The sequence below is a fragment of the Cornus florida genome, unplaced genomic scaffold, assembly GCF_030987335.1.
Source record: "Cornus florida cultivar Cherokee Brave unplaced genomic scaffold, ASM3098733v1 CherokeeBrave_3.0.0_Hap2_Chr02, whole genome shotgun sequence".
NCBI classification, from domain to species: Eukaryota; Viridiplantae; Streptophyta; class Magnoliopsida; order Cornales; family Cornaceae; genus Cornus; species Cornus florida.
The window spans coordinates 17005628-17023398 of NW_026775572.1; the positions used below are offsets into that span (position 1 = coordinate 17005628).

Consider the following 17771-nt stretch of genomic DNA (forward strand, 5'->3'; position numbering starts at 1 on the left):
GGTTATGGTCTTATTGATGTCTTAAGCCTTTGGATTAGTTTGTTGATGGAATGAGTTAAAAAAAATTTAAATAATTCAATGTAAGGAAAGATATAAAGAGCATGGAGCAAAGAAAGTGACTGGTCTAGATGGTTCAAAGAAAGGGTTTTCCTTCTTTTTCTGTAAAAAGTTGTCCATTGCAAGAGAAGAGATGGTGCAATTGCAGCAGTGTACCTCCTTGGCCTATACCCCATTTCAACACGAGGGGGTTAACAACAAAGTATCCAATGCATGAAGATTGTTTCATAATCTCTTTGTTGCATTTTCATTGCATCCAACCAGCCTGCTATGATGTCACCTATTGCTATATATTCTTCTTCCTTTATTTTCTTCTCTCGTGTCTTTTTTTTGCTCTTTGGTTTTCTTTATGGAAATTATCCTAATCTTTGTAAATTTACCATTTACTATTCATTATTTGCATGCTTCAAATAATGTGTAATTTCAAAGGGTATGTAGTTCAGTTGTTTAACTTTTCCCATACTTAAAAAGAGGGTTCGAATCCATTAGCCTAGCGGTATTAACCTCTTACTTCTTAAAGGGAGGATAGGGTTTCAAGTTTCAGAGACATATGTGTATGAGTACCAATTATGAACAAAAAAAAAAAAGGAAGGGAGGGGTTCGAATCCGAATGAGCAAAAAATTGCACTAGTGTGCGTAAAAAATTAAAAAATAAAATGCAATTAATCCCAAGAAGAAAGTCAAATGACAAAGACTCTCATCTCTAATCCTTAGGAGATAGTCCAATACAAAGATTCTCCCCTCTTGAAAATCGAGAGTTTGAATATTCTCGGACCACTCTAGAGAAATTTTTTATAATTAACTAATATGTGCAAGATAGAAAATCTACGGGTCTATTGATAAATAATACCTCCAATAAGCTTTATTCGGATAAGTTCAAAGATTGTGAGTATAATGCATTAGGTTGGTTCACAATTCACACATATGATATATAATCATTAAATTTAAAAATTGTGTCACTTTAGAAGAATTTTTTTAGGTATTGTTCCGTGGCAAAGAAAAAAAAATAAATAAATAAATAAAGAAAAAGCAAAAGGAAAAGATGTCGTATAATTTAAGCTTGTAAGAAAGGCGGAACGACAGAGAGGGCGAAAACGGAACAAGCAAAGGGCTCTTTCTCTTTCTATTTCTATTTCTTGCGCCATATTTTTCGTTTGTTTGCAAAATCAACTAACCCTCTCCTCTCTTCTCCTCTCTCTCTCTTTTCTCTTCTCTTCTTAACCATCAAGCAACCGCGTGCTTTTCGCCGCCTCTCTCCTCTCTCTCTCTCTCTCTCTCTATCTATCTCTATGGTTCTAGAGAGAGAAACTCTTATCATCGATAATCTAACACGTTCCATTTATCATCTAACATTCAATAATCAATTAGTAGAATATTATCAAAGACTGACACAATGAACCAACTCTTGTCTCTTCTGTTTTTGTAAATTGTAACATCATCTTGCTTGGGAATATCTGAAGATAGTGTAGAAATTTTGAGATTCGTTACATCGAACAAGTTCATGGCCGTGTATAAGCGTGCGATTCGATTAGGTATTAACAATGGCTTTTGCTTGGCAAAACTGCGAGGGTTTGATGGCTCAAAGGTGTCTGCTGTTGCGGAGAGGCTTCACTTGGATGGCTCTTCAAGGAATCTTGGCGGTTCTTTGTCTTCAAATTCACGCATAAGCAGAATCGATTGTAGGCAGATCTCTCAACTTGTGAATTCTAATGGAAAGCGCGCATTTCTTGTCGATACATTAGCTCTGGTAATTATCTCGATTACATTGGCAAACGTGTAGTTTTGTTCTTATTGTGCATTTTCTGGATAATAATTTTCGAAATCAATAATTTTAAATTGTTGTTTTTGGTACATTTTCTTGACAATTAGGAGTAATAGTTTTAATTTCTTTTTAGGAGTTGTGTGTGTGTGTATTGTTGTTTTTGGTACATTTTCTTGGAAATTGGGGGTAATAGTCTTAATTTCTAATTAGGAGTTGTGTGTGTGTCTATTGTTGTTTTCTAGTACATTTTCTTGACAATTTGGAGGAATAGCCCTAATTTCTTGTAGGAGTTGTGTGTATATTGTTGTTACTGGTACATTTTCTTGACAATTAGGAGGAATAGCCCTAAATTCTTGTAGGAGCTATGTGTGTCTATATATGTGTACACACACACACACATGTTAGTGTGTAAAGTAGTGGTTACAGTATTAAAACAATGTAATGTTGAGGATTCAGTCTTTGTGTTTCCCTTAAAGATATACTTGAGGGTTGTTATTATGACAATTGGGCAGGTGAGAAGTTTAGAGGCAGAAGGTGTGCCTTCGAAACAGGCTGAGGCAATAACAGCTGCTATTACTGAAGTTTTGAATGACAGCTTGGAAAATGTGGCTCACTCGTTTGTTTCAAAAGCAGAAATGCAGAAAGTAAGAGTTCATTCATGGCATGATACTAATAGTTAGAAATGGGTTGCATTACTATGGATATGAGCTATGATAGTGTTTTTATAATTTATTTTTGTATCTTTGTAGACAGAGATGCTTCAAGAATCCAATCTATCAAAGTTTAAGTCTGAAGTACAAAGTTCTCAGGTATGAATCCGTTTATGCATTTTATTTCTTGATTATGCAATCAGTTGCAATGTGATGCAGATACTTTTTTTATTTAATTTTTTGGTCTAACCAATTGAAATTTAAAAGGAAAATTATTTGTCAATGTCTTCTCTTTGCTCTTGTTTTCTCAAGGTCTTTGCAATGTTTTGTCTTGTGCCTTTTGCCTAAACTGACTATTAATACAAATCTCTTTGAGAAAGTTATGACTGCTTTAGAGGCCGTCCGAAATTCCAAATTCAATTTCTGTAGGGGACACACCAAAGGGCCTTTGGCCCAATGGTATAGCCTCGCATCCTCAAAGAGGAGGGGAGGGCTTCGAGCCCCGGCATGGGCAAAGTGTAACTTACCTTATAAAAAAAATAAAAAATTCTATAGGGGACACAAAGATAGCTTGGAGACTGATGCTATACATCACAATGGGCAGTTATCATCTTTTTTCGCACCATCATTACTTTTGCAAATAAGATTTCCATGTTCCTACTTCCACCACATGCTATTTACACACTAGAGTGGCGTAGCGTCCCAACCATAACCTGACAGAACAACAACTTGGACCACCTCCACCTTGATCAGATATGCTTCCCTCATGTTTCTTTATGATAGTGTTGCCATGAGCTGTTGTCCGCGCTGAGCACTGAACCACGGTCCAGTGCATCGCAATATCCCGCAGTACTTGTATCCTTAAAAAATTGATTTAAAAATACATATATATATATATATATATATATATATATAATTTATTATTTTTTTATTGTCATATCCTGCCATACTTGTATCATTTTCTTTTGAGATTTGCCGTATCGCCGTACGCGTATCGTGTCGTATTTGAACTTCCTAGTTGCCAACACTTGCGAGAGGGAGAGAGAGAGAGAGAAGAAGTAGTTGGCAATTGTTAACCTGAGCATTAGTGTATCATTAACCTATCATATGTCCACCATGTGTCACTGATGTCCATTTGGAGCTTATTACAAACCTCCACCACTCTCAAATCAATCCATGACATCACATAATCACCAATTCCTAAACAGCACACCAAGCTATCGTCAATCATTGACTTTTCTGCACACCTTAAGAGCTAGCTGACACTGAACTTGAAGTCTTGAATTCTTCTCGCGGATTATCTTTCCTGGTTTTTCATCTCAAAGTTCGCATCAAGTACAACCTGTGTCTTTTGAGACAGACACAAAGAAATCCATCATCATATGCATCAAATTCCGCATGCGGTGTTCATCATACTCTCCGGAGTCCATTTCGACCATTATGGCATTGTTTCTCAAGTTGATTATGTAGCTTTGTGTTACATTAAGAAAGACTTCAGGTGAGGAATTTTGTTTGTTTTTCTGTTTTTGTTTTGTTTTTTTTTTTTTTTTAAAAAAAATTTGTTTAATTTTTATTCATATATGTTATAAAGGGACATTACCCTGTTTGGAGCAGGATCTTGGGGAGGAAAGACTTGAGACAGATCTAACATTTGATATTTTGTAAAGTGACTGATCTGAGGCTCGAACTTGGGCCAGTGGCACTAATGCTTAGCTGTTTTACCATTGAACCAGTCAACAACTCTCTTTTCATATATGTAATCCTCCCCAGACTCTGCAATGGTGGAAGCCTCATGCACTGGGTTTGCCCTTTTAATGATGTTTTCTAATAATCTTTAAAAGTCGAGAGTGTCTTGTTCCTTTACAATTGTGCCTCTTATGTATTCTGTTTGACTTTGGCACCGTTGCTTTTGTGTGGGGTGAAAACAAGCTGAGACTGTATGATTGTTTGCCAAGCAGTTAAAATGGAGTTCTAGCTTGAGTTTGGCCTGAATTCGTTTTGAACTTGGCATCCTATGTCCAGGCTCAACTCGCAATATAATAAAGTAGCTCATGCGTGATGATAGGATTGGCTCAGCTCAATGTGAAGAGTGAAAATGAGATTTGTTTACTATGAGGTGTCTGGTTGGCAATTGGTGGTCAACTTAAAAAGACTCTAGTTTCTTAACTTTTAGATCTTTCCCTTCAGTCAGAGCATTGAAGGGCAATTGTCCTTTCAAGCAGTGATAGCCTCACCTCCAAGCGCACCATTCATACCTTGAAAGTTATATTGGACCGCACTAGGATCAAACTACAATATAGTTGTGGTATTTTAGCACAAAGTATAACCTGCCAGTGAAGAACTTATACTTTTTACCAATTTGAGGGATTCAGAGAATTAAGAATTTATTGACCCTTGATATTATTGGAAAATTTGCATGATTGTCATTCAAGCTTTCTGAGCTGAACACAACTTTGCTTTAGTTGGCTTTGTCTTTTGGTCAAGCTTATAATAAGGCTCCACTTTGGCTTGCCTATTTCTTCATGAACAAGCTGAGATACACGAGTAGGGGCCGAGTTGCTTGTTTGCTGCTTGGATTTTTTAATGCCCCACTTGTGTGGGCATTCTATCTCATGCAAGGCATACTTTGGCTGATTTTATGTACTGTGGCCTGCATTCTGGTAACTAGCACAGGTTATGTGGAGGAGGATTTCCAGTCGGTTAAAATTTTAAATTACCTCGACTTCAGGTGTAGAACTTCCGTACTTGAAGTATGCTTTTTGCGATATCCTTCCGATATTATTGAAGCCTTGGAGAAATTTTTTCCTCCTGTTCATTTATTTTTTCAATATGTTTACATGATGTGGCAGACCCTTTTCTTATGGATAAAGGCAAGGATGATGATGATGATGAATCCATGTGTGTGATGTCCTTTTGAGTTTTGATGGTTTGTTTGTCCCACGTTTCAGATTCTGTTGTTGACCCACACATCTTGCTTATGATCTGGTAGATGTAGTGTAGAGGTTTGAGCTTGTTTCTTGTACTATCTTCAAAGGAATTTTGTATGGTCCTATTTTTATTATTTTCTTCCTCTTCACAGCTTATTGGTTGTTGTCCTTTTTGTCCCTGAAAATTTATAATCACAATTAGCTTACTGCAAGTGGAAGGTGTGTAAATGAATTATCTGTCTGCTTTGGTTTTATTAGACTAACAGTTCATTTCTAAAAGGTCAGATTCTTTTCTGATATGGTCTAATTTATACACAGATCGTGAATACTGATTCAGTTATAGTAGAACTGGAATGAGGAAAAGGCTTTGTTTGTTTAGATATGCAGGATCTTTTGCTAAAGATTTGAGAAATCTTAAAAATGTAAACCTAGGGGCAAGGATGTCAAATTAACCTGCCCGGGTGGAGACCTGTCCTGGCCATAGTGGAATTGGTTTTTGTGCATCTAATTGGGTTAGGGGCTGTTTGGGGATATAGTCAAAACCTGAACCAGCCCCAATTAATAATAAAAATATATAAATATACATGTTATTATTATACAGCCTTTTTCTTTCCATTTTTTTTTTTTTTTTTGGTGATAATTTAAAATTTTAAGCACAAAATGAAGGAAATTTGTGATTATGCTTGTTAAGTATTTGTAATATGATTAATATTGATTATCACGGGGTATATCATTGATATTCCCATAATCTTGAATCTTTTTATAATTTATCATAAATTTAATCAAGATTGGAGTTTTATTTTATTTTTTTAAATAAAAATGTACACATAGCGGTGCGATCCCATCAACCTCACCCCATCCATCCTGATGCAGGGCGGGGCAAAACGGGTTTCTTAATTGATTTTCCTTTTTGGAGCGGGTTTGGGATAGAGGTGATCCACCCTGATTGTCCCATTGACATCCTTACCTATGGGGTTTTCTCCTGATTCTTTGGGTGTTTGTCCAGAACCTAGAAAATAAATTGTGAAGAGCGTTCTAGCATTTGGCACATAGATGTTCATTCACTTGGTCTCTTTTTTATTACTGGGTTATGAAATGGTCAATCACTGTCATATAATAAAAATTAGAATAAGTTTATAAACAAATAGGCTCTGGTATTAGTGATTACTATGACCGAATTAATCCAGTCAATCACCATTCTATGCGGTTACTATTAATTCTAAAGGTTTTGAAGTGTAAATTTCCTATTTAATGAACAAAAAGTGCCGCTGAGATTAGATTAAACAGGAAAGTCTGATTATTTATAGAAGATTTTTTCTTTTTTTTAGGGGCCATCCTTTGATGCATCGGGAAAGTTCATTTGACTAGTGTGAGAATGCGAATTTGAGCTGAGGCATCTACTTCGTGCAAATAAAAGCCAAAATTTGTCCTTATTTGTGACCAAATTCATGGATGCTAGGACCACCATTATGTAATAGTAGCTTTTTATCATTCCATTAGATATAAAATTATAAGAAATGTCATTGATCGGCTGAAACTGTGGCATAGACATTGAAATGCATAAAGCAGACCAAACTGGAATAAACTATGTATGGATTTTCCATATTTATTATGGGATTATGAAGTTTATTTATCTATTAACATTCATTAACGCTTGGGGGCTTTACTGCAGGGAGGGTCCTTTTAAGTTGATGACTCGTCCTTTTACCTTTATTAGATGGAGGATTACTAAAGTTAACATGTTTCAAGAGTGTGTCTATTAATCTTTAAGCCCTCAATACTTCAAAAAAAATGAGGAAAAGGGAATATTGAATTGGAAATCAGGTAGTACTTTTTATTTGTGTGTTTGAGTGAGTTTACTGATTTTAGAAAATTTTAAAAGAAGCATGAAAACCCCAGACCTTAGTATAAATTGAGAGAGTAATTTCTAATTGATGCCAGATGTGGTAATGGGGGAGGAGAAAAGAAACTAATCTTTGAGTCTTCCAATACTGACAACTAAATGTCAGTGCTGATTGAAATTCTGGAGGAACTTGATGCAAATTGAAACCCAAGGGCATTGTTTAATGGCCCGTGCTTTTGTTATGAAGTACACAGTTCTCCAGAGGCAAAAGCTTAGTCCATCCGTAACTTATATGTATAATCTTTTTTTTTGGTTGAACAAAATGTAGCTATAGCAGAAGCATTCCATAATTTCCATTCACTGTTTACAGTGGAGGGAGGAAGTGTGTGGTAGAGACGAACGATGGAAGATGCAGAGAGATGGAGGATGGATATGTTTGTAGTGTAGCCATTTTTAAAGGACACTATCCAGCATATGTTTATCCTATGCAAGATGTTGGGAGAGAATAGGGAAAGACTGAAAACAGGCCCAAGATTTGCCATTAATTGTACAAAGTGTTTAAAAAGGCAGTGTAGAATTTAGGACATATGCAGCCAAGCCCCCCACCCCCCAACCAAACATCTCCTTTATTATCCGGCTACTGACTAGAATAAATTGCATTGATTTAGTGGCAGATTTTGTTGTAGTGTCAACTGTTGGAATAAACTTTAGAATTCAGTTCTACTGCAGGGCCCCAGTTGTTTACCCACTTTTATGAACCAGTTGGACCCAGAAGTCCTTTATATCATTTGATTTCCGAGTTTTGCGATTTAAATTTGGTTTGAAGGGCATTGTTAAATTGTCCTCTAATATTTTGTAATCCCCGGTGCTCTTTGGTGATAGTTTTGCATTGTTTATTGAAATTTCTGGGTTTATCCCATCACTGGTTGAAATTGATTCTGAAATCAAGCTTTGATGCCATGTTCTGATGTTCCAGTATAGGAACAAGAACATTGTTATCTCTCCAAGTGCTGTCTTGCTGAAGTAGTTTCCATGATGCATGCTTGGCTTTCCATGCATGTACATTATAGTGCTAATGGTTATATATAAAACCATTATTCTGGGTTGCCGGTACGGATATAAGTAATTTATTACTTGCTACTAGAAGTAAATAACAATGCCAAAAATATCTTTAATATTCTTTTGCTGCAGGAGCATCATTTCTCTTTGTTGCAACGTGAGACTGAAAAGCTTCGTAGTGATATAGATAAAATGCGCAGTGAACTTAGGTGTGTCTTTGAATTGTAAAACAGTTGTTTTGGCATTCTACATGAATCTATATCTTTGATGAATAATATTGTCATTGCATTTTCTAAAACAGGTATGAGATTGACAAGGTCACTGCAGGCCAGCGTTTGGATTTAAATCTCGAGAGAGGGTAAGAAAATACAGTTCCAGTTAATTGTACCCCCACCATGGTACTTCCCACAAGTTTCAATTGGTTTTCTTTTATTCCTACCTCCTCTTTATTCATAATTACAACTAAATTACAGGCGCATACGTGATGAGCTTGCCAATCAGAATGCAGAAACCTCAAGCCTTACTAACAAACTTGACCGAGTAAGCTTTTTGATGCATTTGAGAAATAAATTTCCATAGTATTTTGACCTGAGGCAATAGATTTTGATTTATGTAATATTGTCTACAGGAAATTCATGCATTAAGGGCCCATTTGGAAGCGGCAAAGTATGATGTGATCAAATATTGCATAGGTACCCTCGTGTCCATCTCTGCAGTTGGTCTTGCTGTAGTCCGAATCCTATTATAGGGTTACATTAGGTAGGAACACTTGAAAAGGAATATAATTTGACATTCTTTACAAGGGCGTTGTTTGCCCTAAAAAATCACCAATTTTAGTGTGTTTGTTAGATAGTCATTAGACAGAAGTGGCGAATTGCAATTGGTTGAAAAACTGAAAATTTTAATAGGTTGTCAAACAGTTATTGTTCAAAAAGATGCAAATCCCATCTGGCTGGAAACTGTTGTCATTACTCCTTCGCCGGAAGGCACCTTTTTTTAGATTGTGTACTTCCAAAACTACCACTACTTTGAAGATGCTAAAAATATGGATGGTTAGTGGATATGTGCTTTCTTTGGGAATATTGTGCAAGTGCTGTAGCTATATTTCTTGTATGTGTTACCAAACTTTATTTGAAAATATTGTGCAAAGTGCCCTAGCTATTTATCACATGGTGAAGTCCTTCAATCAATGGTGCTGCTAGTATTAATATGTTGCGTAGACTTGAAAGTAGTTGTAGTAGTAGTAGTGGAGGTGTAGTTGTTAATGTGTCATTATAATTGTGGAAGGAATTTCAGGTGCCATTACATCCACTTGTGTGATAAACGTCCTTTTATTTCAACCCTCTTTTCTGTAACTAGTCAAAAAAATATTTCACTCAATCATGAGTTCCATAACCATAATACAGTAATTAATAATAACAAAACCAAAAGTCAATCTGAATTCTCAACCATTATTCACTGCAAACTTTTTTGGGTGGCAAATCCTCGAAAACTGCTTACCCGTCCGCAAGGAAGCCTAGCAGAATGGCTTTCTTACGAGTAGTGCTACTCTGGCCGAGGTTTTCAATATCCTTGCCAGAACACTATTTTATTGGCGGAGATATAAAGTAGTATGGGTCCCACTTCCTTATATTTTGTATATCCAACCAATCAACAATCTTCGGCTAAGCATTTAGGTTAAAGCAGTCAGCCTTAAAAGCATTTTCCTTCTTACACCAAGGTATTCTCAAGCATCTGTTCTGTTGTGCCCTTCTATTGTGTTATTGGCAATATCAGTCAATATCACAGTTTCTCATTTGCAAATACAGTGTCAATTAGTTGGGACTTGACCTGTTTTGTCCAAGCCATCCTCTTTATATCTCCTAGCAGACAAAAGCTAGTGAAGAAAATCTTCCTGTCCAATCTTGTTTATGAAACTTCTGCTTCTTTCATAGATAATATCACGGATTAGATATGTATCCAGTCTTAACTATCCCAACATTCTCAAATACCATGATCATAAATTTGAGAATATCCTGTACGGATGAATACTGAAGCCACTCCTGCAATTTTAAAACATGCACTTGTCGTGGCAAATTATGAGTATATACACAAATATATATAAATATGTGTGCGCGTATATATATATATATATATATATATATATATATGTATGTATGTATGTATGTATGTATGTATTTTCGAACTTGATGCATGTAGATTAATTGAAGATATATAATAATTGAAAGAAGCAAAACTGCTGCATTGGAGAAACTATAGCTTTGGTAGAAAATTAATAATTTATAGAAACAAAAAGAAAAAGTCAGGAAAAACCCTTCCTGATTGATAACATGGCAACGAATCTCAGGCAAGCTTGAAATAGTGTGAAATATTCAATTGGTTTAAAATAAAAAGAATCTGCTCTTTCCTCTACATGTGCGTTAAGCCTACTAAGTTTGTGCTTTGTCTAAACACTCCAAAAGTTTCTTCCTCTCCCCGATTTCATATTCCGTCTTCCAAGCGAGATTGTGATATATAAGGAAAATTATTTGAGAAATATTTTTTAAAAAATTGTAAAAATGACAGCTGCAATCACGTGTCTGCATAAAAATCTTGAATGACAGCTCGAACTATCAATGGCATCCTTACTACGTGAAAACCATCCCCCCAGAACAGATTTCCAAATGCATATCTTCCTTGAACTCTTTGCTGGGTACAAAAGGTTACCTTGAACTTTAGCTTCTTTCTTGTAAAATTGAAAAACAAAATCGACGGCTTCACGACCACATTTATGCCAGGGGGAGCTTCAACTCGAGCATAGTAGACGGTTTCTGTTGGACCAACGTTTGTAACTGTTCTTGACACAGTCATTCTATTCTTCAGCTCGGGAATGGAGATAGAAGGGAGATTGAGGTTTAAAAGGAAGTTTGCTTTTTTTTGGCATGGGCTTTGAACTTGAGTCGTGTTGGTGATGGAAGTGTCATTATAACCCATGGAGCAAAGGAATTGAACATAATCTGCGGGTTTCATGTCAAATATGAGACCAGGATCCATTGCTTTGTTAGGATCAACATGACCGCCTCCATAGTCGAATGGGTCAGCCTGCTTGTGTGGAGCTCCCTCTGCCACAGCATTTTGACCATAATCATCCTTGACAGAGGCTGTTTGCAAGAGAGAGAGAGAGAGAGCGAGTTAGTTGCGTAAACAAGTTTTGCAAATAAGCTAAAACGCCCATCTGAGTTCTTTTTTCTTTACCTGTTGTGATTAAGGCAGACTTAATTGCAGCAGGGCTCCATGCGGGGTGGATAACTTTGAGAAGAGCCACGATACCGGAAATATGAGGGCAGGCCATGGAGGTTCCTGATACAATTTTGAAGTTACGCAGAAGGTGTTGATTTTGAGGGGTATTGGGATCCTGGGAGGAAGATGCAGGGGACCAGGAGGACAAGATGTTAACTCCCGGCGCAGCAACATCTGGCTGCAGAACATATTCAAATTATGTTAAAATGTCGTCATTAAGAACGATGATTAGTTTTCTTAGAAAGATTAGCACCTTCAAGACGGCGGGAGAGAGGGAACTTGGTCCTCGAGAAGAGAATAGTGCTACTTCTGGCGAAGTTTGATGCCCTAGGGTTGTCTTCGTGTAGCTAAACTTCACAACAGGATTGCTGTAGTGTAAAATTTTTATTAAGACACAGGACAATGCATTGAGTTTGGAACTGTTAACAAGCCGATAGACTGTTTAAGTAGCTATAGATGTCCCTTTTCGGGGTCAAGGAATTAGGAGACGCTGTGTATTCGATTATAAACCGATCCTATATAATCCTAACGATTCTCATACATTGGCAGGTAACTATAGATTTAGTTGCAGTAAGTTCATGGAGATACCTGCTTGTTGCCAAGTATGTCAGCAGATAAGTTCCTATTGTAAAGTCCACTTGGACACAAGGGACATCCAAGATTAACTCGACATCCTTAGTTGGAATCTGGGCAAAGATGACTCCTACACCTTGAACGTCTACTACAGTGTCTGCAGCAGTGGCGGCAGACCTTTGTGTCACAGATTGAAAACAAAGAACCACCTTTCCTTGCGCTAAAGTGGCATTGAGAGATCCCGTGTCACAACTGTTAAAAAATCATACCATAGCGAAAAATGCATCAAAAGAGAAGAATCATAGAGCGTCAACAAAAGTCATTGGAAAAGGCATTTTTACCTTGCACTATCTTCCTCTGCACCGCTTAATGCAATGTCTTCTCCATACACAATTGGATAGAACGTGTTAACATTCTTCCCCTTGTAGAAAGCTTGACCCTGTGTAAGAGCAGAAAACATATACACAATGTCATTATTAAACAGATAGTGACTCAAAAACCCTGTTCTCGGATAGATTCATTCCTGTCTCCTCTCCAACACATTGAATTTGAGTTCTTTGCCTAATTCTTAACCACTTATGGAGAGTGTCATAATTGACATGAACTTGTATTCGGCATTCACAGATGAAAGAAAATAAACATACCACAACTGTTTGATTGTTCCCCAAAGTAATCTTAGTAGGGAAAGCTCTGTCGATTGTGCTTGCTGCTACGGTAATCACCCAAGGAGCAGTATTGAACACTGTTGCAGGGTAAGGACCAGAATTCCCAGCAGAGCAGACTACAACAATGCCACTAGCTACAGCATGGAATGAACCAATGGACAAAACATCGTCGACGTAGGTAGAAAGTGGAGGTGTTGAACCTAGAGACAGCGAAAGCACATCCACACGATCTAGAATTGCATGATCAAATGCAGCAAGGAGGTCGGCTGAGCTGCAGCCACCGGTTGCCCAACAGACTTTGTACACAGATAACCAAGCTGACGGAGCACCACCTCTTGCCAATCCTCGAGCTAGTCCCATAAAGTTCGCGTTGTTAATTAAAGCGCCAGCTGCGGTAGATGAGGTGTGGGTACCATGACCCGATGCATCCCGGGGAGACAAGAATTCAAACCCATCACTTGTATCTATCTTCCCAAATTCAGCTTCATATCCTTTGGCGTACCAACGTGCACCAATAATTTTCCTGTCCAATGCATCCTAGCATTTAGTGTTGACTTATCAGATGTTCTCATAAGACATTTTAAACGATTTTAGCTTTCTTGATTCGACGATGAATTTGAGAATATGACATGAAATGACTGCATTATGAAGAACTCTTTTGGTTTGCAGTATGCATATTCAGTTCATTCAAAAGAGATATGGAAGTAATAGGATTATAGTTAGGGTTCTAACTTGTTACAAGAAGAACTGTTGAATTGTTCTCCTTCCTGGCATATCCCTTTCCACCGACGTGGTGGTTTTGGTCGCATATTCACTTCGTTAAAGCTTTCGGATTCAGGCCATATTCCTGCACAACAAAATCAAACACCAACAATTTGAGCCAAACATCCGAAATCAATAAGCGTGCATATGCATATCATTTCGACACCAACCAACCAGTGTCCATGACGCCAATTATACACCCAGCACCGGATTGACCCTTTGAGAGGATTCCATTATCCGCATTAGGATACATTTGAAGAAAGTCCCAACTTCTCGTTGTGTGCAGATTGAGAATCCGGTGAGGAACTACACGAACAACTCCAGGGAAATCTGGGAGTATCAATAGCAATCAATCATTCCCAAGATTAGCAGGACACACTAACTAAACAGAGATTAGAGTTGTTTAACATTATGACACCTGCAATCAGTTTAGCTTGAGAAGGAGTTAGTAATGCAGCAAATCCTGAAAACCCATGCTTGTAGCTGTACAGAATTGATTCCATGGCAGCTTCTTTGCTGCATAAGCAGAAACCAAAAGCTGTTATTTTAATATCTCTCACTATAATCAAGGAGATTAATTGTTTATGTTGGTTGCTGAGAAAGTTTAAAATTCAGGTTTTGGATTGTTTAGTACACCAAAAACTCGAACAAATCAGATACAATTATTTAGCCTAGCCGAGACAAGTTGTCCAATTTCTTTCAAAAGCTAAAAGCATCATAAAATTACTGAACTTCAAACTTTCATCTTTATTCTTTTTTACCCCAAATATGTTCATGCCGTTGTCATCATTCTTGAATTTCTCTCTTATAAGTGGCAAATGAGTCAGTCACCACATGGATTCTCTTTCTTCAATCTTTTCTAATGTGTAAGCCGTATCTCCTACTGTATTCAATTTTTTAAAATTCATTTCTCATCACTTTATTCCATATTAGTTTTGGTCTCCCTCTGTCTCTTGCCTTCTGTATAAGTCAATCTTCATCTCCTTACTTTACGTCGGTGTTGAATATGTCCATACCACCTAAGTCTATTCTCTCTTATTTTCCTCGCTAATAGGCACCACACCTAATTTCTCCATAATGCTATGATTATTGATATTTTTTTTCCTAATTACTCCTAACATCCCACATATATGCCTTGTTCATGTTTCTATCTTATCAAGTCTTATGGCTACCAAATGACCAATTGGCCCAGCGGTATCATCCCTTCTCCTCAAAGGAAAGGTTGGGGGTTCGAAGTGAAGGTAGGGTGTGTGCGCAATTATTTTTAACTTCCCTAAAAAAAAAAAAAAAAAAAAGGTTCTTATGGCTATTCTATATATACTTTCTCCTATTCGTTTATCACATAATATCTCAATCTCACTCGCATAGTCTCCGCTATGTCCAATCTATTTTAATTGTACTAATTACATCTTTTTGTATAATTGATCCTAAGTACTGAAAATAACCAAATATGTACATGTAACATAAATTTATATGTTCATATGTGTGTGTATATATATGTACAGAAAATTAAAAAGAATGAAACCTTCCAAAAATTTCTGAAAGAATCTGATGGTGAGAATCCTCAACAAGCTGGGGCTCACCATGGTGTCTATTTCCCATATACACTATGTGAACCTGTAATTAAGCAAATAATTACACGAGGTGAATATTCATAATTTACTTATAAAACCCTTTTTGGCAAGAGAGATTAGAACTCTATTACCGATACAAATAAAAAATAAAAAAATAAGAAAAAAATAGAACTCACTTTGCTTGAAACAATAGCGAGAACAGAGCAACATTCCTGAAGAAGAAGAAGAAGAAGGACAATGCCATACGCCCATGAAAGATCCATGAGAGAGAGAGAGAGTTGAAAATTAAAGATGAGGGAAAGTGTAAATATAGTGTAGTTGACGATAGCGATGGTGTTTGTGTTGTGATCACAATAAATTGTGTGTGTGTGTGTGAGAGAGAGAGAGCTAGCAGTGCTCTCTACTGTTGGTCAATAGATCCTTTGTCTTTGTACAATGGTGTGGTGTCATGTCAGGTTAGAGAGAGAAATATATATATACATTCACACATTATACATATATCTATGATTTTATATATAAAAGAGAGAGTTAGTCGTTGACCACGGCCGTTGACTTGAATTTTCGAAAATGGGACGGCAATTTTTAGTGAGGGAGGTGATTTCGTTCCGAGGTGTCGGATTGACGTATCAGAACAGTCACGTGCTCAATAGTATGTGTATTTTACTATTCAATCTCCTCACGTGTCTTATGTAACAAAGTATGATGATTTTATTATTAATTTACTACACGTATGTAAATAAAAACAAATTTACATTTCATCAGCGACTCCATCTTGTTTATGTAATAATTAATTATATTATTATTTTATGATATTGCACGGACGAGAGACCGTTGGACTGAGTTGTACTAAAATAAATCCATGTGTGATGAAATTATGGACATGCAACAATTTTTTCATTCATTACATAGGTCATGAAATTTGTGTCCTTGTGGTTGTTTGACTGTCTCTTTGTATGTTATAGCACTGTTTAACATAAAAATAATACATGAGCAAGCCCTTGTTAAGACAAGACGGTGGATCAGACCACATTTTTTTTATCCAAAAATACAAACATCTTGAGTAAACGCTCCACATTACAAAAAATCCTATATTGGTTCAGCCTAAGGATGAAGATTCTAAACGGATTCATATTAAAATGATGCATAAGACTAGCTATTGGGCTGAAGCAAATAGGAGCAACAACAAAGTGGCCAAACATGTAACCCAAGTAAGGAACATAATCATTAACAGGGCTTTGATCTAAGGCCCAGCTAAACAAACCCATGTGAGATGGGCCCTATCACAAGAACCAGAAAGTTCCCCCGGTCCCACCTCTGCACACCCAACTTGCTCTATATGCCCAAGGATCAATGTCATCGTAACGTCATGTGACGCCACCATCACCGGGAATGCCACAACCGAGGGATACTGTGAGGCCGATATTCCATTTTCGACGACCAATACTGTAACAGGTGGTATATGTCCAACAAAGGGACTTAACGAGTAAACTCATGGCCAGAAGAAAGCCATTGTAGATCATGTAATACCATGAAGGAGTGATTCCAATTGCTACCAATAGCAAAAGCACCATGGTTATGAAAAAACATAACAGAGGCCGGTAAACTCCAAATCCGATGAAGCATAAACATCGCTGTCACAAACTTGATGAAATTCGTCGTCCAAATGTGCCCAAAAAGGCTTTGATAATTAGAGGGGAAACGCCGACCAAACCAAGACGGAAAAGGCACTAGTTTGTGATCATTGAAATTTTTAAATTTGATAAACAAATTTCTTGAAATGATTTGAACAAGCGACTTTGGTGAAAAAGATTTTTTCTTCTGAAAATTAGGTGAAAAATAAAAATTATTTGTTATGACAAATACAACGAATTCAAGTTGAATCAAGAACTACAGCAGAAAAGTAAACACGACACACAAAGAACATAAAGATTTATACGTGGTTCGGCAACAACTTACGTTCATAGTTGGGATCCGGCAAAAGTTTTCACTATGTATCAAATCAAAGATTACAAATTTTCAGCCCCTCGCTCTGTTTCAGAGTCTCTATCTTCACTTCCTCCAAACCCTAAGTGCCCTTATATATTGGGTTACAAGAGATTAATTAGGGTCCACGATTCATAAGCAAAAAGTCAGTCAAAAAATTTTCCTCATCCAACGGGTCATCAGGTTATAGTTGCAACCTGACACCAAATTCGAAACACAATATCACATTATTAGATCAAGAAACTATTATAATGATCATATGTTGAATGTCTTTTAGATCAAGTATGTCTTTTTTTAACATGTCAAAGGAAAAGATCAAGTATATCTTACTTGTGAGTAAAACTTAAATAATCAATGGATATACAAGATAGATAAAAATATATACATAGTATAAATGTATAGAGATAAACAAACATAGGTGTTTGTTGTATTTGTAATGTACCACCACCACCTAGAATTCTAGAAAGTAATTGGCCTTTCGGCAAGGCCACTAAGTCCATACTTTACCATCCCTGTGTTTCCACGTCTGTTTTGGTGCACCAATTCATGGTTCCCAAAATTAGTTTACTGTTCAACTTGTCAACTCAAAGGGCTTTGAAAAATTCTATGAATATGTGGGTTTTGATCAATAGTGGAA

The 17771-nt window shown here is 36.8% G+C and overlaps 2 protein-coding genes across 2 annotated transcripts; one reads left to right on the top strand and one right to left on the bottom strand.

Annotated features, from left to right (window-relative positions):
- The first annotated feature begins 1111 nt into the window (after positions 1-1111).
- Positions 1112-9361, top strand: LOC132293945 (protein FMP32, mitochondrial-like). The gene is made up of 7 exons (XM_059791623.1): positions 1112-1804; positions 2332-2463; positions 2569-2628; positions 8431-8507; positions 8600-8656; positions 8772-8838; positions 8927-9361. The coding sequence occupies exons 1-7, from the start codon at positions 1559-1561 to the stop codon at positions 9044-9046; spliced, it is 759 nt and encodes a 252-aa protein (XP_059647606.1). The 5' UTR covers positions 1112-1558; the 3' UTR covers positions 9047-9361.
- A 1296-nt stretch (positions 9362-10657) lies between these two features.
- On the bottom strand, positions 10658-15616 carry LOC132293946 (subtilisin-like protease SBT3.9). The gene is made up of 11 exons (XM_059791624.1): positions 15328-15616; positions 15103-15194; positions 13996-14093; positions 13752-13907; positions 13548-13662; positions 12795-13338; positions 12492-12589; positions 12166-12402; positions 11831-11945; positions 11533-11755; positions 10658-11438 (listed from the first exon to the last, which is right to left on the bottom strand). The coding sequence occupies exons 1-11, from the start codon at positions 15412-15414 to the stop codon at positions 10870-10872; spliced, it is 2334 nt and encodes a 777-aa protein (XP_059647607.1). The 5' UTR covers positions 15415-15616; the 3' UTR covers positions 10658-10869.
- Positions 15617-17771: the final 2155 nt, after the last annotated feature.